This window comes from Hevea brasiliensis, unplaced genomic scaffold (assembly GCF_030052815.1).
Source record: "Hevea brasiliensis isolate MT/VB/25A 57/8 unplaced genomic scaffold, ASM3005281v1 Scaf517, whole genome shotgun sequence".
In the NCBI taxonomy this organism is placed as follows: Eukaryota; Viridiplantae; Streptophyta; class Magnoliopsida; order Malpighiales; family Euphorbiaceae; genus Hevea; species Hevea brasiliensis.
In genome coordinates this window covers 11,472-35,483 of record NW_026615048.1, presented here as the reverse complement: position 1 = coordinate 35,483, position 24,012 = coordinate 11,472, and the positions used below count along the sequence as shown (strand labels likewise).

At 33.3% G+C, this 24,012-nt stretch overlaps 1 protein-coding gene and 2 non-coding genes across 3 annotated transcripts; all 3 read right to left on the bottom strand.

The window, feature by feature from the left end:
- Positions 1 to 1,210: 1,210 nt before the first annotated feature.
- On the bottom strand, positions 1,211 to 1,317 carry LOC131177509 (small nucleolar RNA R71). Its single transcript, XR_009146961.1, has one exon. It is a non-coding gene; the product is annotated as a small nucleolar RNA R71 (small nucleolar RNA).
- A 13,260-nt stretch (positions 1,318 to 14,577) lies between these two features.
- Positions 14,578 to 15,876, bottom strand: LOC110671765 (uncharacterized). The gene is made up of 3 exons (XM_021834332.2): positions 15,681 to 15,876; positions 15,229 to 15,555; positions 14,578 to 15,091 (listed from the first exon to the last, which is right to left on the bottom strand). The coding sequence occupies exons 1-3, from the start codon at positions 15,751 to 15,753 to the stop codon at positions 14,931 to 14,933; spliced, it is 561 nt and encodes a 186-aa protein (XP_021690024.1). The 5' UTR covers positions 15,754 to 15,876; the 3' UTR covers positions 14,578 to 14,930.
- Positions 15,877 to 21,132: 5,256 nt separating this feature from the next.
- On the bottom strand, positions 21,133 to 21,204 carry TRNAC-GCA (transfer RNA cysteine (anticodon GCA)). Its single transcript has one exon. It is a non-coding gene; the product is annotated as a tRNA-Cys (tRNA).
- Positions 21,205 to 24,012: the final 2,808 nt, after the last annotated feature.

The following is a 24,012-nucleotide window of genomic DNA, read 5'->3' as shown; positions in this document are numbered from 1 at the left end:
TAAACTAGGACTTTAAGAGGAATTAATTATTGGTTACAAAACTTAATGGGTTTTAAAGTAATCAAATACATACGAAAGTAGGTTTGGTTATTTTAGAATACGCTTTGATTTGCTTGAAAAAGATATCAAAGGGATTTAGAATCAATTTCCTTCAAACTCTATTTTTCCCTAAAAATTGGAATGCCCAAGATAAATCCCAACTAATTTATGCATAAACCCCCAACTCTGGAATCACTTTTACCATAATTAGACTTTTGCTTAAATTACCCATTGTTAATTTTAGTTTAATTGCGAACTAGAATTAGAATTTATTTGTTTGCTCTTTACCCATTTCAATTGGATTAATCAATTTACCTTGCTCATTTACATTTACCATTTATTCATTAATCATTAGCCTAAATAATCGCTTCATTCATAGTTTAGTAATCAAACAGCAAATCCTCGTGGGAACGATACTTGATTCATCACTTTATTACTTGAGACGACCCGTATACTTGCGGATAAGTCACATCAAGTTTTTGGCGCCGTTGCCGGGGATTTGATTTTTTGTTTGATATTAAACAATTGTTTGTTTGGTTAATTTGGGCATTTTATTTTATTTCTTTTTACCATTTTACTTTGAGAATTTGTTTATTTTTGTTTTTCAGGTGCTTTATTTTATGAGAAGGACAAAAAGTGAAGAAATCAATTTATTCTTTGACCTGAAATAGAGAAGACAGAAAAAGCTTTAAGAGCAGAATCTAAGAGGAGAAAAGCTGAAATTAAGGCTCAACAACAACAAGAAAGAGCACAAGAGCAAGAGGAATTACAAGAAGAAATGGCTAACAACAACAACAATAACAATAACAACCGCTCTGTGAAGGATCATGCCTATCCTAACATTGGAGATTTCATGCCAAGTATCACAAGACCAAGAGTAGAAGCCAATAATTTTGAATCAAGCACACTTTGTCAAATGGTACAACAAGCACAATTTGGAGGAAATCCAAGTGAAAGTCCACATGTGCATCTAGCACACTTTCTTGAGATCAGTGATATGTTGAAGATAAATGGAGTTTCTGATGATGCAATTCGACTCAGATTATTTCCTTTTTCTCTGAAGGACCGAGCTAGAGAGTGGTTACATTCTTTGCCACCGGGTTCTATCACAACATGGGATGAACTTTCTCAAGCATTTTTAGCTCAATATTTTCCACCAAGCAAGACAGCTAATCTGAGAAATGAGCTGACTTCTTTTAAACCTAGAGATGATGAGAGCTTGTATGAAGCATGGGAGAGGTACAAGGATTTGCAAAGGAGATGTCCACATCATGGGATTCCTAAGTGGATGCTTGTTCAACACTTTTACAATGGAGTTTCACCAGCTATTAGAAGTACAATTGATGCATCTTCTGGAGGTGACCTTATGGAGAAATCTGAAGATGAAGCTTTTTCCGCTCTTGATAAAATTGCTTATAACAACTACCAATGGAGTTGTGAGAGGAATGAGATCAAGAAACCAGCTGGTATGTTTGAGCTTGATGCCATGAATATGATTAATGCTAAGTTTGATGCTTTGACAAGGAAGATGGACAAGCTGAGCATGAAAGTAGATTCTTCATAGGAGGTTCTAGTAATTCAAGAGAAGTTGAGCTGCAAATGTCAATTGTGCGCAGATTTTTCTGCACTTAATCAAGATTTTTCAAGTGAGCAAGTGGATTATGTGGGGAACTACAATCAAAGGCCAGGTGGTAACCCATTTTCTGCGACTTATGATCCAGCATGGAGAAACCACCCCAATTTCTCTTGGGGAGGTAGACAAGGGCAAAATCAGAATTTTCAGCAACCTTCTGGGTATCAACAAAATCAGAATTTTCAGCAGAATAGAGGCCCCCCTCCTGGAATTTCTAAACCTCAAAATGCACCTGCTCCACCTCTACCACAACAAGCACAACTAGACAAGACAGCTAGATTGGAATCTATGATTGAAACTCTACTTGTGAGCCATCAAAGTCAACAAGAAATGATTTCTCAATTAGCATCTAAAGTGGATCAAATGGCAACACACAACAAGATGTTAGAGAATCAAATAGCTCAACAAGCTAGCTCTTCAAGTAACAAAGCATTTGGGAAGCTTCCTAGCCAACTAGAAAATTCAAGGGAGCATTGCAAGGCTATTACATTGAGAAGTGGAAAAATATTGAAGAATGGAGATAAAAAGATTGAAGAGGAAGTTGAAGAAAAGAAAAGCAGAGAAGGAGATGAACAAACTGAAGTTGAAGTTAGAATTGAAGCTGAAAAAGAAAATTGGTGGAAGAAAAAGGAAGTAAGGAGAGGGAGAGCAAAGAGGAAGAACCTAAATATGTTGCACCTAAAGCCTACATGCCACCTTTACCATTCCCACAAAGGTTTGAAGCGAAATTGGATAAACAATTTGGGAAGTTTTTGGAGGTATTGAAGTCTTTGCATGTGACTATTCCTTTCACTGATGCCTTAGCACAAATGCCTTCATATGCCAAATTTTTGAAGGAAATTTTATCTAACAAGAAGAAATTGGAGGAATTTGAGACTGTAGCTCTCACGGAAGACAGCAGTGCTATTTTGCAAAATAAGCTTCCACCCAAACTGAAGGATCCTGGAAGTTTCTCCATACCATGTCACATTGGGGATATCAGTATAGATAAGGCTTTATGCGATCTTGGAGCCAGTGTTAGTCTGATGCCATTGTCTATCTATGAGAAAATGAAGATTGGAGAAATGAAGTCTACTACCATATCACTACAGTTAGCAGATAGGTCTATTAAATTTCCAATTGGGATAGTTGAGAATGTTCCTCTGAAAGTTGGAAAATTTTTCATACCAGTGGATTTTGTGGTATTGGAGATGGAGGATGATGTACACATTCCTATTATTCTTGGTAGACCTTTCCTTGCTACTGCTGGAGCTGTGATTGATGTAAAAAATGGGAGACTTAAATTAGAAGTTGGGGAAGAGAAAGTTGAATTTAATTTGTTTCAAGCAATGAAAAAGAAAGATGATTCAAACTCATGCTTGAGAGTTGATGTGATAGATGAAGAGGTTAGAGAAGTGCTTAAAAAGCAACATCCTAAAGATCCCTTAGAAGCTTGTTTGGTTCATAACATCAAAAAAGGGGATGAGATTGAGGAAGTCAGAATATGCTACAATTTTGGAAGGAAATCCACCATTGCCTATGGTTGATATTGAAAAATTGGGGACTTGAAGCAAGAAACAACTTCATCATCAAAGCTTGAGAAAAGTGAAGCACCAAAGGTAGAGTTGAAACCTCTTCCAACAAATCTCAGGTATGCTTTTCTAGGTCAAAATTCTACATATCCTGTGATTGTTAGTGCTAAATTGACTGATTGTGAAGTTGAAAAATTATTGAGAGTTCTTAGGAAGCATAGAAGGATAATTGGTTATACCATTGATGATATTAAAGGAATACATCCTTCTGTGTGCATGCATAGAATTTTGTTGGAAAATGACCATAAAGCCTCTCGAGAATCACAAAGGAGATTGAATCCAAACATGAAAGAGGTTGTGAAAAAGAGATCTTGAAATTGCTTGATGCAGTATCATTTACACTGCTTCGACAAAGAATTGGGTAAATCCGATTCATGTTGTACCTAAGAAAGGGGGCATCACAAGAGTGAAAAATGAAAATGATGAACTAATACCTACAAGAATCAGAATCGGATGGAGAATGTGTATAGACTATAGAAAATTGAATAAGGCAACTAGAAAGGACCATTTTCCATTACCATTTATAGATCAAATGCTTGAGAGACTAGCTCATCATTCTTATTTTTGCTATTTGGATGGCTATTCAGGGTTCTTTCAGATCCCTATTCACCCAGATGATCAGGATAAAACTACCTTCACATGTCCTTATGGTACCTTTGCATACCGAAGGATGCCATTTGGACTATGTAATGCCCCTGCTACATTTCAACGATGTATGATGTCCATATTTTCTGACATGATTGAGGATATTATGGAAGTGTTCATGGATGATTTTTCTGTGTATGGTAAATCTTTTGATGAATGCTTATCTAATTTGTCTAAGGTTTTGCAGAGATGTGAAGAGTTCAATTTAGTTTTGAATTGGGAAAAGTGCCATTTTATGGTGCAAGAAGGAATTGTTTTGGGACATCTTGTGTCAAACAGGGGTATTGAGGTGGACAAAGCAAAGGTAGAAATTATTGAGAAAATGCCACCCCCAACATCTGTGAAGGGAGTGAGGAGTTTCTTGGGGCATGCTGGATTTTACAGGAGATTTCTCTAAGATTTCTAAACCTCTTACCAATTTATTGAGTAAAGATGTGGAATTTAATTTTGATACTAATTGTATGAATGCTTTTTGCAGGATAAAGGAAGCTTTGATATCTGCTCCTATTATGCAGCCACCCGATTGGTCATTACCTTTTGAGTTAATGTGCGATGCTAGTGATTATGCCATTGGGGCTGTTTTGGGACAAAGGAAAGATAAGAAAGTGCATGCAATATACTATGCAAGTAGGACCTTAGATGATGCTCAAATAAATTACTCTACTACAGAGAAAGAGTTTTTGACAGTAGTATTTGCAGTAGACAAATTCAGGTCCTATCTTGTGGGATCTAAGGTCATAGTATACACAGATCATGCAGCTATCAAGTATCTCCTTCAGAAAAAAGAGGCTAAACCTAGATTGATAAGGTGGGTGTTACTCCTTCAAGAGTTTGACTTGGAAATTAAAGATAAGAAAGGAGTAGAAAATGTGGTAGCGGATCATCTATCTAGATTGAGGCAAGAACAAGGAGACAATTTGGGAAAAGAGCCCCCAATAGATGATTATTTTCCTGATGAGCAATCATAGTAATCATGAATGCAAAAACACCTTGGTATGCAGATTTTGTGAACTATCTAGTGTGTGGAATCCTTCCACTGATTTAACATGGCATCAAAAGAAGAAATTTCTTTTTGATGTGAAGGATTATGATTGGGAGGAACCATTTTTGTTCAAGAGATGTGGAGATGGGCTGATTAGAAGATGTTTAGCTGATGAGGAGATAGGGAATGTTATCAAAGATTGCCATTCTTCACTTTATGGGGTCATATGAGTGTGACAAAGGCTGAAAAAGTTCTTCAAGCAGGGTTCTTTTGGCCACACATGTTTAAGGATGTGAGGAAGTTTGTAAATGCATGTGATAGGTGTCAAAGGATGGGTAATATCTCAAAGATAGATGAAATGCCCCTCCAAAATATATTGGAAGTGGAATTATTTGATGTGTGGGGCATTGATTTCATGGGACCTTTTCCATCGTCCTTGGGACACAAATACATTTTAGTTGGAGTAGATTATGTGAGCAAATGGGTTGAAGCTATACCATCTCCAACTAATGATGTAAGAGTTGTGATTAAATTCCTTAAAAAGTTCATTTTTACAAGATTTGGAACTCCACGTGCCATTATAAGTGATGGAGGTTCTCATTTTTGCAACCATCAATTTGAAAGATTATTGCAAAAATATGGAGTGAAGCATAAGGTTGCAACACCCTACCATCCACAAACTAGTGGTCAAGTGGAGATCTCCAATAGAGAGCTGAAAAGAATTCTTGAGAAAACAGTGAATTGTTCAAGGAAAGATTGGTCACTAAAGTTAGATGATGCTCTTTGGGCCTATAGAACAGCTTTTAAAACCCCTATCGGAACTACCCCATTTAGATTGGTTTATGGGAAAGCTTGTCATTTACCTTTGGAGTTGGAGCATAGAGCATATTGGGCCATAAGGACACTGAACTTTGACTTAAAAACTGCAGGAGAAAAAAGAATGCTGCAACTAAATGAACTTGAGGAGCTTAGATTGGATGCTTATGAAAATGCCAAGATTTACAAGGAAAGAACTAAGAGATGGCATGATAAGCATATTAGGAGGAAAGAATTTCAAGAAGGTGATGTTGTTCTCCTATATAACTCTAGGTTAAGGTTATTTCCAGGAAAATTGAAGTCAAGATGGTCAGGGCCCTACACTGTTATAAAAGTATACCCCTATGGAGCTGTTGAGTTAGGCAATGAGACCTCAGGGACTTTCAAAGTTAATGGGCAGAGATTAAAACACTATATTGATGGAGAACCCACGCAAAAGTTTGTAGAGGTTTCATGGCTTGGTTCTCCAGTCAGGGATACTTAGGAGAATTGAAGTGGAAGGTCAAGCTTAAGACCTTAAACAAGCGCTTCTTGGGAGGCAACCCAAGCGTATCCTTTTATAGTAATTAATTTCCATTTAATTTCATTTCAGTTTTCACCCCCATTAATCTCAAAAGTGACATTTGTTTATCTTTTGTAGGTCATTCATGAAGATGGGGCAAGTTTCCACTTGTGGCAAAAACAAAGAATTGAAGGGAAGCAAGTATAAGCAAAATTCTGCACTTTATGCAGTGCCTGTGAACAGTAACACCTTTAAACTTGTGCTAAATTGCTGATATTGCAATCTACTTGATAGCACATGTTTGATTTTGTGTTTTGTGTAAATTCTGTGAAATGCAACTTGAATGAGGATCAATTTTGATATTTAGGGTGATGAGAGCTTTATTGAAGTGCAAAAATAATGTTTGTTAAGTTTCACCTTTTAGTGTATATATAATTTTGTAGTCGATAGGAATTTGCATGCTTTTGTTTGGAATTCTTGCTAATTTTTGAATCTGCATTTTGGTTCTTGTATACGCTCTCATGTTCATCTTTGTTAAAAAGTCAATTTCTATGTCTTTTCTGCAATTCTTGATTGATTGGAACTTGTCCAAAATGCTGCTGAAAATGTGCTTTTGGTATAAGTAAAGAAAGGAGACCATTTCATTAAATGTGTACAAAGGTAGTTAAAATAGATGCCTAAATTGAAAAAAATGCTTGCATGAGGTAAATGAAAATATATGGTGTTTGATGAGTTTTAAGAGATTATGAACTTAAATCCCTCAATTTTATGGTGTTTGTGTGTATTTGGTAATTGCTGAGGGTCACAATAGCATTCCATAGCTCTTGGACTGATTTTGGTAAGCAAAACCACGATTTTTCCCAAAACCTGCCGAAACTTGCTGATGACATTGCTTGTCAAGCAGAGTCTTAAGCAAATTCTGCTGAACCTTATGCCTAACCCTAAGCATGGCCCAGAATACCACGTCTACCCCACATTTTAAAAGGCCCAGCACTTCCGCCAATTTTCCAAAAGCTTCACCCACACTCCCGATAACCTCATCGACTCCTTTCTCACGCCATTTCTTAGGCAATTTTACAGAAGCGAAAGGTTTCTTCCTTTTCATTAAAATGGTAAGAACTAAAATGTGGTCTTCCCACAAACCCAAACTCAGTGGACTTCAACATTCTGTCAAATCAAAAATGGGTATTCCATCCTCATTACCCACAAACCCTAACTTGACCCAGTCGCGCTCCTCGATCCACCGCCACCACAAACGCCGCCATTACCTCAATCGCCACCACCTCAGTCACCGCCACCACCCCCAAGCCAAATACCACCTTTCATTCCACCGACTCCCCTCTCGCCGCAATCCGATCCACAAAATGAAACACCAATTCCCGACACCCATTCCCAGTAACTGCTGAACTGTGCCTACTCAAACGAGAACCCAAGGCAAAACAAAAAAATCTGCAAGTAAACTTAAGAAAACCCCTGTCGGAAAACGGAAACGAGTACCCTCTGTTCCTTTCGACCTGAATTCTCCACCTCAGCCGTCCTCTGAACCAGTTAGCAAAAGGACCAGGTCTTCCTCACAAACTCAAAGACCAAAGGTGACCCAAACACCAGTATCTCAGTCTTCCTTGCAAACTCCAGCACCTGCGTCATCTGCAGATACTATAGAGGAGGTAATTTCTCCATTACCTTGGGCTTTTAGGGATATGGATATGAAAAAGGCCTATGAGAAATTAGTTTCTAAAACTATTTTGGCAAACAAGTATATGGATGAGCAGATTTTGAAAGAATTAGGCATTTATGACTCTGTATTTGCCTATTTGAATGCTGTTAGCTGGACTGACTTTGCTAAAATTAGGGAACCAGTGTACAAGGATCTACCCCTCGTATTTTTGAGTTCCCTAAGGTTGAGTTTCAAACCAACAGTGCCTGAACATAAAGATATGATATATTTTCGATGTGCTGGAATTGATAGGGAATTAGACATGGCTGCTATGAATGCAATTTTTGGTTTTCAGGATTCAGGATATAAAAACATTGAGTGGCAGCAAACTGTTTATGACCCTGTTCAATTCTGGAAGGATATTGCACCTTTTGGGGGTTATTATACACAGAGGACTGCAAAAGCCTCTAGGATAGTTGACCATGTATTGAAATACCTCCATAGGTTCATTACTTACACTGTTTTAGGAAGGGGACACAGTAACAGTATTGTGGGTGCTGGGGATTTGTTTCTCTTGTGGTGCATGAAGGAGAGAAAACAAGTAAGCACAGCCCATTTCATAGCTACTCATTGGCACCAAATTGTCACAAAGCATACTAAAGGTAGTATTGTTTTTGGGGGGTATATAACTGCTATAGCAAACTCATTTAGCTTTGATGCTAGTCTATATAAATTGCCGGTTTCTGGGAATCATATATAGACAAAGACAATGTTGCTGCATATGGATGTTTGTGAGAAAGTAGGCCATACCTATACTCTGTTACAGCAGCATCCTGATACCACTGGTACTGCAGACCCCACCACTTTTGCACCAGCAGAACCACAACCAACCTCTACCCCACAGTTTTCAGCAGACATTTTATCCCTCTTAAGATCCTTGGAATCCAGAATAGCAAGTTTCACTGTCCAACCATCTGTTCCCTCACCTGACACCACAGAAATTCTTGCTACCTTGAAGAGCTTAGAAATCAAAATTGAAACCATGGGTCAGGAGCAGGTTAACCAAAAGAAGAAGCTAGAAAAGAAACTTAAAAAGAGACTTTTATCTCTTAAAAAGAAACAGAAGCAACATCAACTTCAAATGCTAGAGCTTTACAACAAACTGGCCCAATCCTACAACAATTTATATCATTGGGGCCAAGCCATGTTTCAAGAAATGAAAGACTTAACAGAAAACTTGGAAACTGCTTCTGAAGCTTCGGATCACAATGAACCTACTGCAGAACATGAAGCACACCCTGGTGCAGCAGCAAAGCCTTGACAGCAAAGCCTTGACAGCAAAGCTTGATCAGTAGCAATAGTTCTAATTTCTGTTTTAGGTTTATTTTGTAATCTGTTTATTTTAATTTTCAAACTTTGGTCATGGTTGTAATACTTTGGTAATTAGTTTTTATGATTATACCTGCACTTCCTTCTTTTCGTTTACTCTATTTTATTTTCTGCTATGGACATAGATACTCTGTGAATGCTTTTTGGTTTAATTTTTGATTTAACTATTAGATTTTATTTCTTTACACTTTTCCATTTTCTTGCACATTATTTTTGCACTTTATCTTTTCTTCAATCCTAATTTTGTTGACATTGATGAGTTGCACAAATTTTCTTTGAGCCGAATGCTTTCCACATCGATTGGAGGTATGACTTCCCTTACACCAGTTAAGCCTATGGTATGTTGCCAATGCTTATGCTTTCGCTTTACCCTACGCAACAGGTTAAGCAACATCTTAAGCAATGTAAATTCATACATTTGGGATACTTTTTCATATTTTTCTCTCTAAAGCTTCATTGTTAATATCATTTTGAGCTAATTTTGAAATACTTGAGCTTACATTGATTTAATCCCCAATTATATATATTTCATTAATTGATTAGTTCACACAATTTTGCCCATCTTTGCATTCATTTTAGACATTGAGGACAATGTTTCATTTGAGTTTGGGGGTGAGGGCAAAATTTTTGCAAAATTTTTAAATTTTTCATTCATTCATTTATTGCATTTCATTCATCCATATATAGATAATCCATACACTTTTACATATACCACACACATGTCTATACCCATATACAAACATTTGCATATAGTTTTCATATAGATTACACTTAGTTTTAATTCAATTTATGCATTCATTTTAGGATCATGCATATCATAAAAATAAATTTTTACCTTGTCCTTAAAGGATTGAGAGTTGCTTTGAAGAGTAATTAAGCTTATTTTTAGAAAGGTTTGATGGATTGAAAGTTCTGGATAGGTGCAAAGTTATTAGATTCTTGCTTTAGTTTATATCTTCTTAGCCAAGGGCCACCCAATCAATTGCATTGACTTTGAGTGCTTAGAGAAAACTCTAAGGTGAGAAGTAGCTAATTGATGTCTCACCAATCCTAGAACAATCTTCCTAAACCTTTCAAGGCGAAATCATAGCATACACTTGAAAAAGAAATGATCTAGGCATTCTTTGAATTTTAAACCCATATTTTAGCCTTAGCCAACCTCACTTCAAAATTTCCTTTGAAACCAATTTGAGCCTACATTTATCCCTCTTATTCCTTTAGAACCCACATTACTACCTAGCCATAAACCCAAACACTTACCTACCCTCCATGAGAATAATCCTTTAAGTGATAGATACACATAAAAAAAAAAAGAAAAAAAAATATATGTATAACAATTAGTTGGGAGAAGTGACTAAAGTAAAAAGGCTAGCAAATTCAATTATGGTATGTAAAGTAATTCACCACTCAAGCATACAAAGAAATGAGTTTGGGGGTGAATTGAAAGGGACAATTGTAATTCAAAGTCAATATTATTTATATAGTCCCTCTAAAAGCTTCAAAATTATATGCTAGCATTGGTGAATAGTTGTAAAGTTCCTTCTCCCAAATGATTCAAAAAAAAAAAAAAATTGTGTGTCTTGATCTTTTAATAATTTGATTATTCTCATATTTTATTATCCTTATCCCTTTCTTGTTAGCCACATTATCACCCCCTTAGCCCCATTACGACCCTTGAAAGTCTTTTTGATCTTTTGATGGTGTTTTGCTACATTAGTGGAGATTGGAATAGGAGAATTGCCTATGGGATTGGGATATCATTAAATCCATCCATTTACTTCCATCATTATTTGAGACACTTTAGTTTATGGATTACCCTATAGTCTATTTAGGCATGATTATTCTTTGTGATTGATTGGTTTGGGCTTGATGATATGGATAATTGACCCAAGGCTAAGCGGTGATAACTTTGGTAAGGATTGAATTCTTTGCATCTTGAAAGTGGGTATATGGTTTGTTGGTGGCTAAAAGTAAGCTTGAGAGTTTGGATAAGTAATTTTCATAAATTTAAGGTAAGGTACCCCAAATTGCATTAATTGTTTTAAATTTGCTTGAGGACAAGCAAAGGTTTGAGTTTGGGGGAATTTGTTACACTCATTTCATATAGGCATTTTAGGGTAGTTTTGCATCCATTTTGCCCTTATATTTTAGTATATTTTATATTTTTAGCTTTATTTTAGCTTATTTGTTAAATTTAAATACTTTATATGTGATTTTTGTAATTTTGTTGTTTTTGATAGGATTTTGTGGTAAATCGAAGATCAATGAGTGCAATAGGAAGTGATTTGAAGAAATTTGGAGTTCTTTAAGCATGGAGGAAAGTTAAAGAAATAAAACATTGAAAAAGAAAAACAGACGAAATTTGCTTGAGGCTTTGCTTAAGATCATGCTTAGGTAAAGCGGCGGTGCTTAAGGTGCACAAGTCAAGCATGAGCAGAAAAGTCCATTTTACTCTAAGTCCGCGAGATTTGTTGAAGGTCCGCTTAACCTTAAGCGCATGGCGACGTAAGTGAAATCGCTAAAAAGTCGCTTAGGGTTGCCTAACCCTAAGCAGATCGCCTAACGTGAATAGTCTTTGACTTGTATAATTTTACACCTCATTTTCTATCCACTCCTTGTCTTTTATTTATTTTTAGGGCAACTTTTAGGGACCATATAAATTCATCATTTCCTTATTTTTGCCACAAGAGGAAGGGGAGGAAAAGAAAAAAGGAAAGAAAATTATATAGAAAGAGGGAGAGAAGACGCCATTCTCTCTAGGAAGAGGAGCTGCTGCACGAGTTTGGAGCTCCAGAAACCAGAGACCTTGGTTCTTCCACATGGGTTTTCCCATTTCAGTCCTTTTATCATGTTTTTCTATATTCTTCCATCAATATTTCTTGTAAATACCATCATGAGCGAGTAATTTCTTTAGATTTCAGAGTTGGGAAATATGTCTTAGATTAATTTGTGGATTTGGACTGGGTATTTCCTTATTTTATATGAATATGAGTTTTGATTCCTTCCTTGTGTGCTTGATTTACTTGCCTAATGTTGGTACCCATTGAGTATTGTGTTAATCTTTGATTGAAGGACCGAAAGGTGAAAGTCATTGATGGGTAATCATGAATTGGAACTTAAAATCACCTAGATTTAGAAATAAACTAGGACTTTAAGAGGAATTAATTATTGGTTACAAAACTTAATGGGTTTTAAAGTAATCAAATACATACGAAAGTAGGTTTGGTTATTTTAGAATACGCTTTGATTTGCTTGAAAAAGATATCAAAGGGATTTAGAATCAATTTCCTTCAAACTCTATTTTTCCCTAAAAATTGGAATGCCTAAGATAAATCCCAACTAATTTATGCATAAACCCCCAACTCTGGAATCACTTTTACCATAATTAGACTTTTGCTTAAATTACCCATTGTTAATTTTAGTTTAATTGCGAACTAGAATTAGAATTTATTTGTTTGCTCTTTACCCATTTCAATTGGATTAATCAATTTATCTTGCTCATTTACATTTACCATTTATTCATTAATCATTAGCCCAAATAATCGCTTCATTCATAGTTTAGTAATCAAACAGCAAATCCTCATGGGAACGATACTTGATTCATCACTTTATTACTTGAGATGACCCGTATACTTGCGGATAAGTCACATCAATCATTTTGGCTGTGATTGAGTAATTTTCTTCATTGTAACTGACTGGGAGATTGGGTTATTTTCTTCGGTTTGTTTGGTTAATATTTATTTATGTATAGTAATGCGATTTTTCTTTTTATATATAAATTTGATTTGCTTTAAACAGAGTTAAACAAATTATTAATATTTATTAATTTTGTTTGATTTAATTTTTTAAAATTATTAATTTTTTTTATTTTAATTTAATTAATTCAATTTAATTTTAAACCGAAGTGACCATTCACAAAGCTTTGATTGTTTTTTAAGTAAGAAAAATAACAATTTGTATATAATATAATTAATCTTCATAGAGAGATTTTGTACAACAAAAAATCAAATAAAAATAAGTTGAAGGGACGCGAGAGATTGACCCTCTGTTGGGATGTGTGGAAAATAAATTGAAAGAAAATAGCTAAAGAAAAATAATGAGATATTTATAATTTTTTATATTTAAAAAAAAGTAGAAAAAAATAAATTTACTTTTCTTCTTGTTATGTTCCTTTTTAATTTAGAGAGAACATTAAAAAATAAATGAAAAGAAAAGTTATTTTTTTTATAAATAAATTATAAAATAACCCTTTTTATTTAAGTTTTCTTTTCTCTTTTTATTTTCAACCCTTTTCAAATAAAAAAAAATTAACTTCATTTTTATTTCCACATCTTTTATTTTTTCTCTTTATTCAAATAAAAATAAAAAAATAAAAAAGATAAATCTTTATTTTCCTCTCTAAAAAAATTATCCGGTGTTATAAAGGAGATGCTCTGTTTCATACTGAGCTTTGTGGTAAGAAGGGCTATTATTAATTAATATATTCAGCATGCTAAGAGACTTTGGAAGTATAACAATTTTTTTTTTTGGTTTGCAAATGTAACAAATTTATTTTATTAAATAAATTTGAATAAATTATTTTTAATTAAAAAGTAAAATATGTTAAGAATTGCATATTTCGCTATAAATAATTAAATAAGCAATATTATGCATACATAATATCAACATTTTTAGTGTAAATAACACTAAAAATATGTAAATAATATTTATCTTAAACACTTTTAAAATAAATTTATTTAATAAGATTTCATTATGACAAACGATTCATCAGTGGAAATATATAATTTAATTTTTAATCATTTTAATTAAAGCATATGCCTTCACAATTATTATTAAATTAAAACCATTATAAAGCGAAAAAAAAAATCAAAATATTAGTTCTGGAATATATGCTTCTTGAAATAATTAATGCGAATACTTTATATAAAGGGAGCGTATGGTTCTTAATTATTAATATAATTAAGTACTAGTTTTCAATGCTCTGAAGGGCCATTAAGATGTTATTATAAAATTCCATGAAATAATAGCTTGCCGTCTCTAAGTTTTCAAGCTAGCAGCTCCTTAGTATAATAGAAAATTTTGATTTTGGTTTTAAATATTGGTTTGCCTTTAATACCCTTAATTCATTTTATTATAGGCCTTCTGGTCGTGAATCTTGGAGTGACATATGGGGCAAAGTGAATTACTTTAATTTTTCTGTCCTTGCTCAGTTTGTAGAGTTATTATTCAAGTGTAGACATTTCTAAAAAAAAAAAAAAAAGGAAAAATAGAAAAAATATATAATCTTTGCTTGGCTAACATTTTTAATGTTAAAACAATATATGGTCCAAAGGGTCACGGAAATACGAAATCACCACACAGAATTTATTTGGAAAATGAAATTATGAATACAAAACGTTTATTACATGACTCCAGGATATCTATACTGCTTCAAAAAGAAGAAGCTGACTATGGCAACACATATATAAACATATAATTAACACTAGGAGAACACGTCTAAAATAATATTCCGACGTAACATCTTGTTTTTTTAAATAACAGAACCAGGCGGACACTCTATACCCTGATGGAGCAATCTAGTCGGCTGGCTACTAAAATCTTCGTGCTACTTCGTTATTATCATTATTATTATATGCTTAATATATAAATTCACACCTCCGTTCTGATTCTTTGCGTTTTCATTGCCATGAAATTGATTAACAGGGTGCCAGTGATGGGGAGACTATTGGGGCGATCGTGTACTTCACTGGATGAACTGGTCCTGGTGCAACAAAACCAGAGCTCCGGATATCAGCCATCAATCCTCTACGAGCATTTCCCTCTTGTGCGGACTCACAAAGCTTTGGAAGAAATACACCTGAAATATGAGAAGGGAACATAAATGTTCAATCAAAGCATTTATTTATAAAAATTACAATTTGCCTAACGAAAGAAAAATTTGTTGTCCAGTGATAAGTTTATGAAAATGAAAATCATGTTTAGGTGCATTTATACCTTCTCCAGCGGCGAGATTGAAGTAAAGATCAACGATGTTGGGGCAGCTATCGTAGCACTGAGGAGAGCAGAGCTGCTGTGTGAAGCGAGACTCAAGGAGAGAATCTGATGAGATTCCCAGTGATTTTCTATCGAGACCACATGCTTTTATGCATTGGTCAGTTTCGATCCAGTTCCTTAATCTATCGGCTTCAATTTCAGATGTACGGCAAGTGTATGATTCTTCTCCGCTTCTTTTGACGTGCTTCTCGAGCACACAGCGCTTGCCGGTGGATGATATTGCGTAAGAACATGTCTCTTGGTCGAGATGCTCACATATTATTTCTCCTGCAGACCACCATCTTAATTTTGTTATATCAACATGAGATATGATCTTAAAATTATATAGATTATACTATGAACTGGGTTACCTCTAACGTTATGTAGAGAAGAAAACACATATATATAATTACCTAGAGTGCCTCGCGCACAGAGAACAAGGGCAAGAGCCAGGACTGCCAGTGCCAGGGTCTTGAAGCAAGCCATAGGAACAGTTCTAAAGGGAAATAGTATGCTTGGTGGCCAGACTTGAACTGAGGATACAATGTTGGCAACAGGGTTTGTGCTAGGCCAAGGAGCTCGAATTTGCTGCGAAGACTCAAGAGAAGGTTTCGGCCATTTATATACTTGGTTTCAACTGGCATTGTAGATTGAAATTCCACCACGAAATTTAAGACATTCAACTGAGAATGGACAGGAACCCTACTTGTAGAAGATAGTCAAGCTTGTGATCGTTGGCAATGACCCCACAATCAGGGCCAATGTGTCCTGCTAATTATTACACGATAAAATTCAACACGTGGGTTTTTATTATTTTATATGTGAATTTCATTATATTTATTGTATCTTAAATTTATAATATAATGAGTTTATATAATAATTTTTTTTATAACATACATAGATAACACTAAAAAATAGTATTTATTTAAACATATTATTTCAGTTTTCTTTTTAATAGAGAGTTGGATTAATTCATATATTTACACACATGTAGAGCATGTAATCCCTGAATAATCCCCCTACGCTTCCTAAAGGTATAGTCTGTTTTCTTTCTCCGAAAGAAGTTATTATGGGCGGTCAATGACAAGCGCGCTATCAATGGCGGATGAGGATGCGGATGCACCCCTGCCCGGCACATGAATCATGCACATTGATTATTGAAGTTAAGGCTTCCATATTTGCATGGTTGTATGGAAAACTAAATATCTGGCAACTTTTGATGGTGCTGTACTTTTCTTTTGGCTTCTTTCATGTATGAACATAATCTGAATGAGACTTTTAATGAAGAGCTGTTTTGTTTGGTAATGTGATTTTTTTTTTTTTCATCTCTCAAAGCTTATAGCTATTCAAAAATTCTTTACAAGTCTGTTTAGAACTATTTTTGAATTAATAAATTAAGAATTAAAATTTTATAGTTATTTCTTGCTCTAAAATTTTTTTTATATAAAAATGATCATATTAAGTTTGAATAAAACTAAACAAAAGCCTAGCCAATGTTTTTGTGACACAAGTCAGCTGAAAAGGAGTGACTTTTGTCCTCCGTCATTCACGGAGCAAACTTGAAAATAATGTTTCTTTCTTAGTACAGGAGAACCGTGGTGTAGGGTTTGTTGGCTGGCGATGCATTGTCAAGATCTTAATGTCGTTTGGACTGTGAAGTTAGGCAGCTCCCATCATTAAGGAGAGAACTTTGGGGGGTTTTTCCCAATTAAACATTGATTTTTTTTTCTTGTCCGAAAATACTTGTCCATAAATTTCAACCGTTGATATATATTAAATATAATAAAAATCATTTAAACTAATAATTTAAATAATTAATCGCCACTTGTCATCCTCCTTTTTGTTTTTCCAAATTGGCTTGGAAACAACGGAGTTATAATTGATTGACTGTGAGTGTATGCTTTCGCAAAATGTGTACGCAATAAGTCTGCATTCTTCAAAAGACAATTCAACCCACTCGATTTAAATTTGAACCATTAACACAAATGCTTTATCCCCGTTCGGCACGAAAATTATTATTTTTTGAATTTAAATTAATTAATTGATGGAAACTATCAAACATTCACTCGATATTTGGAAAGATAATACCAACAAGTTTAACGTTTTGAAAGAGAAAACTATTTAATAAATTTGTTATATATTTAATGTGATTATTTAATGGATACCAATAACAAAGAAGAAGTCAAGAAATTTAATCGATGGAGCCAAAAAAAGTTTTATTTAATTTAAAAAAATATTATATACACTAATAAACTACTCATACATATATATATAATGCATGTAACTTTTCTTATGTAATAATAATTTAGTGGAAAAAGAAAACAACTTTATCAAATAATAAATTTTCAATTAAAAATTACATAATTTCTTTATCATCGATGTTATAAAAGACATCTTTATTAATATATACAATTAATAAATCATTTAACAATCAATTTTGCATTTAATTTCACAATTGAGTTTTCATAATTTTCATTGTAAAATATATCTTTTAAATATTTGCAATTGTAAATTATAATATGTAATATCAATACTAATTTCACAAGTAAGTAAAATAAAAAAAATAACTTATTAATTTGAAGTTGTTCACTAATTTTGTTAACACAGAAAAAAAAGGAAAAAAGACAAAGCTAATTGTTAAAGAATAAGAGAAAACAATAAGAGAGAGAGAGAGAGAGAGAGAGAGAGAGAGAGAGAGAGAGAGAGAGAGAGAGAGAGAGAGAGGGAAAATTATGATTTTCTGAATATAAGATGATAAAGAGATGAAAGTTAGCAAAAGGAGGGATAGAGAGAAGAATATGTCTTTAATTTGGAGTTTTAGTCAGTAGGGTTTTAATTTTTTGTTTCTTATTTTTTTAAGATTTTATTATTTATTTTAAAAATTTAAAATAATAGGGTCTTAGAGTGAAGTGTCCAACAAATCTAAATTTATTAAATATATAAATATTTCGAAGATTTTGAAAGGTTAAAAAAAAATAATTTTAATACGTCATTTGAATAATTTAATATATAATATATATTGAAATTTTTTATTTTTAAAAATTAAGTGGGTCAATTCACCCATTCAACATATATTGTGCTTATTAATGTTGAATATCTTACCTATTTGATATTGAGCTTTTAAGGCTAAAATTATTTTTTAGGAAAAAAAATCATTATACTATTAAAAAAAGTAATTCAAGAAAATTATTTTACTATTTTAATATTTTAATATCTAAAACTTTTTAAATTTATTTTTAAATATTTTTTTAATACCTTTTAACTAATATATTTTAAAAAATATTTTTCCCAATAATAATTTCAATTGAGCATATTATCGGAAGGGATTATATAGCACTCTCAGAGCACATATTTCCTCTCACTTATAAATGGAATGGGATGGGATGGGATATTTTCAAATACTCAATTCAATTAAATCCTATTTGAATAAATTTAAATAATATATAATTAATTTTAGATGGAGTTTAGATTTGATGCGTTGGGTATTTATTATTTAAATTTTTTATATAAATAATTAATTAAATATAAAAATATATTTTTATAATATTTTATTAAAATATTATAAATTATTAATAAAAATATATTTTATATATATTATTAATTAAAATATATAAAGATAAACAAATTTGATAATAGTAAGTGTATTTAATACAGTTTTAGATAATTTAAAATAAAATTTAATCAAATTTAAAATAAAATTAGATATTAAAAATGATAATTGAGTTTGAATATGGTAATTTTGGTAAGTACCTCACTCATTTCAATTTCTAATTTTACTTTTCTATAAATAAAAAAAAAAATAATTTTACATTCAAGAGATTACCATATTTTAATGCTATTACGTATTTGATAATTTTCTCATTGCCATTTGGTTTGTGGACAAATAAGACCGGAGTCAAGGTGGAAATGGACCATTCCGGTTTAGTGTTTATGAAAAATAGATTACGATAGAGGAATCACCCATTTCTCCTGGAGGAATGAAAACTTTATATTTATGGAAATTAAATTAAATAAATAATTTATTGGTCAATTCGTAGTTATTAAAATTAATCGATTCTTAATTAAATTAAGCAATTAAATTAGCGAATCACTAATTTAATAAAAAATATTAATAATTTAATTGATGAATTATTAAAAATAATTAAATGTAAATTGATAAAATATTATATCTATTAATATAAATAGATAAATTTGTTATTGTTTTTAAAATTGAATTTTTAACATTTATTTATTATTATTTTTTTAATATAAATTAATTATGTATTTCATTTATTAATAAAAATAAATAATATGATACCAGGAAAATTATATTCAATTCATAAAAAGCTTAAATGATTAAGCACGTTCGCAGATGAGAAAGCAAAGTAGTATGAAGGAGACCTAAGATGGTTTGGGGCTGAGTTGGGCAGGGCCTGTAAACGTACATGTTTTGAGTATGGGTTTGGGCTTTCGAGGCAGATTAAACCTTGATATTTGGAAATTAAAAGGATCAAAGAAAGAAAAATTATATATAAAGCGCAGATGATAGAGAGATTTATGTTGAAAATAAAAACAGCGACAAATGATAAGGTGATAAGAAGTTGGGAAGAAAGAATATAAGTTGGCTTATTACCTGGAAAGGATATGGTGTGAATTTAGAACTAGAGGCGGAAAATTCCTGAGGGATCGCATGATCCAATGAATGGAAATGAGAATTAAACTCATTTGGGAGCATCAGTAGTGGAGATCATCATCAAATCAATGCGATCCCTTTGGAACTCTCCACCTGCACTAATCAGTGAAGAAGCAGAAGCAGTAGCTTTGGCTGAAGCATACCTGGGGCTTCTCTACTGGTTGATTTATACAAAGAAAGAAGAATACAGTGTCTGCTGTTACCCTATCTTATCTCTTCTTCAGTCTTCATGCATTTGGTGCGATAACATGTTAGTGTCAAATGAGAGTGTTATATGGGTCAGAGTAGCAATCGAACAGCTATTGGTGTTAGGAAGAAACTCAGCCATTTATATATAATAAGCCATATTTCTCTCATGTGAGATGCTGGAGGCAACCCTATCAGAGGCACCTCTCGCCCCCACACACTTACATTACATCTATGTGTCCCTTCGATTTGGTACACGTGGGTCTTCTTGTTCTCCTCTTTTACAGCCGAAATTGCATATTTCATTTTCTCATTGTCTTCCTCGGCTGCCTTTACTCGGTTGTCCACTCTCATCACCCTTTTATACACTTCTCTTCTCCTTTCAGATGCCCTCAGTCATTTGCCCCGTATGGAAAAATTGCATTTTATGTCAATATACGAAAATTGAACTGACAACAATTTTCAGTTTGGCCATTAAACTTCCTTTCAATTGGTGGGGAATTGTCTTATATATCACAATCATGTCAATCCATTAATGTTCCCATGTGAAATGAAGCATGTCATTTGGAGCATAAAGCTACCAGGCATTGAATTCTCTTTCAGGGCTCTTTGTATTTTTGTTGGAATCAATTATTTTCTGAATTTATACTCATCAACATCTGGGCTCCTAAACTATTTTCTTTCAACATTATACTATTTTTTCTTTAAAAACAACGTCACCAAATTGAAAATATTATCACCCATGAAGTTTAATTCAATAATAATTAAAATCATTTTTAAAGGCTATAAAATTTTAAATTTCAATTCTAATTAAAATTTTATTTATTTATCAATTAAAAAAATTAATCCGTCAGGAAAGGTTATTAGGTGTTCACTGTGTATGAAAGAAAAAATAAAAATTCTTGACATTTAAATATATATATATATATAAAAGTCCAGTAGCACATAAGCCCATTCAATAAAGGACAAATATGTCCATAAAAAATTTTCTTTTTTTAAATAATGAAAGGGCCCAACCGGGTTCGAACCGGTGACCTCTTGATCTGCAGTCAAATGCTCTACCACTGAGCTATGGACCCCATTGATGCGTGAAAGTGATGCCACCATTTTAATAAAGAGAACGCCCAACAATTCGTCTACTCCACTCCGCCTCTCATATGCAGCAATGGTGAAGACTCGGCACGGCATCAAATACGCCGCAAAGGATCCCTAACTCTCCATAATATTGTCCGATACACTGAGCTCTCTCAGATGCGTGTGAAGAACTGTTTACTGACCTTAATCCAGCACAATTGCGTTCAAGCTTTGCGCCTCGATGAAACTGGTAATCTATTTGCGTTTCTTCTTTGCTGGAGTGCCCAGAAATTGCCAAAAAAAAAAAAAGTCTAAAGCCAGTGATATTGGCCTCTGGCAATTTATGTTCCTCCTCTGTTTGATTGCTGGGCTTTTCTGTTGCGTGGATTGTGACTACTAAAAATTTTGGTATTGGAATTCGAGTTGTTTGATTAATATGTTGACATGCGTGGAAGTGCAAGAATGTTAATTTAGAGGAATTATAGTAAACCCAGTGCGTGATTTTTGAATTTTTCACGATTGGAATAATCAAATTCAGTTAAGGAGCTTCACGGTGATCTTTTTAATGATTTTATTTGAAGGTGGTTCCCAGAGTGTGCCAAAACAAATTATTCAGTACATGGCATTGTTGGATAATTTATATTGGTTAGTGTTTATTTATTTATTTATTTTTATTTATTTTTTTTTTTATTTTTAAGTTTGGTGCATACTAACATGTGAAGTTGAATTAAATTTGAATAATTCATTTTTGGAGCATTGGTTTCTGCAGTGTGTAGGCATTGTTGAGGGTTTGCTTCAACATGGTAGGCTTACACTGAAGCAAATTGTTGAGAGAGCCAACTCAAGTCATAAGGAAGGCAAGTATCTCCTGAATGCTTGGATTTTTCCCTGGGAACCGCAAAAGTGCATTACATGGCAAGCTGGCATCCTGAATCTGAATGTTTGGATATCTTGCATTTTCATGTAGTAGGTGTATTTCTTATGCAAGCCAGAGTTTCTAATTGTTTTAGATCTGCCTCTATTGAAACCAATAAAAAAGTTAGTTGGTAATAAACAAGGTTGAATTGCTGATGAGAAAATCATTCTATAAAGCCCGATTATCAAAGCAACAACTATTGCTTTACATCACTGCTTTATCCATTAGTGCATATAGTTAAATAGAATGATATAGTATATATCCTTGTACTGAAAAGAATGTATTCATCTCACCTGCTTGCTCAAAGAACTGAACCAAAATAGGTAGCACAGGGTGAGGGCAGTGTAGGATGAGCATGAGCCTTTGAGTAATAGGTTTTTGCCAAGCGTAATCTTTGTAGGAAGCCTTGTTGATTCTACCTTGACTTCTCACTGTATTAGAAATGGAGATTTTTGTTGCTGAAAAGACTCTTATGTTCTTAATACAAATTTTGTGTTCATGTGTTACTGTCTTTAAAGCTTGATTACCAATGGTGTGATTTATAAGGTATTTTGTTTATAGAGTAGGCTTTGAGGCGTGATGAATCACTATCTTTAAGATATTAATTGCTCTCGTTAGATTGTTGCAAGGTTACAGCAATATATCTTCAGGATACAACAAAATCTGAAATCTGCAGATGACAGACATAATGAAAAGTCATGGTACATTTTCTTGACAGACATAACTGTTTGTTAGGTATATCTTCTAATAGATGTGACTATATTCGTTTATTAAAAGACATATCTCCTAATAGTTGTAACTGTTTGTGTGTAATAGACATATTTGTTTATTAACAGACATATCTGTTTATTAACAGACATATCTATTTGTTAACAAACACATATGTTTGTAATTTATTTATGAAAATTAAAATAAGATAATTATTTTATTTCACACATATACGTGCCAAGTGCCATCATAGAATAATATATATTTATTTAAATATATATGATTCTACATATCTTTTCACTTCTTCCCTTTCTTGTATTTCAACAATTTAAGAATTTTTTCTCTCTCTACTATCTAACATACAAGTTATTTATAACACCTTTTACATAACACTTCACTATACTTTTGGAAGTACTTAGTGGCACCTTTATTTTGGTTTGGCTGTTGTGCCACTGCCAAACAATGGTTTACATGGGCCATGATGAAAAATCAACCATTGAGCTTCATGTGTTCTTTCTTTGAGCTTTGTGGGTTTCCTCATATGATTCTGGCATTGGGTTTATTCTCTTGAGGAAGAAATTGAAAGCATTGTCAGCAGTTTGATTTTTGATGGAAAGTTTATTTTTGTGACTTTATTGCTTTTTTCTCATATTTTTTCAGAATATGTACCTGTTTGGCTTGTTTTGCTCAATGAACTGCACCATGTCTCCTAAAATGATTCCTGATGCCTGAGATTTTAGGTTTAGAAAGAAGCAGCATTTGATCTTAGTGCTTTCCATTGAATTGTGAAAAATTTTTGCTACTTGATTAAGTGATTAAAATTCACACAAGTATGTCAATTTAATTAATGAACTGAGTATTTTATCCTTTTTGCAGGAAATAGTATAGGTATGGATGCTGTACAAGAAAACCTTCGCAAACTTGTGATGGCCCATTATGTTGAACGCTGCCTCACTCCTGAACCCGGTATTGCATCACCAACTGAAGAAGATGCTCCTGCAAGGAAGCGAGGTGCTGCTAAGGTTATTGCTTATTTGCATAAAATTTATTAGCATGTTCTTGTCATATAGAACAATAGTAACAGTTGACTTATGCATGAGCAACTATCTATTTATCATTGAACTGAACTATCATTTGGGTCTAAAGGAATATTTATCTTCCATAAATGGATGATTGGATTCCTTGATTT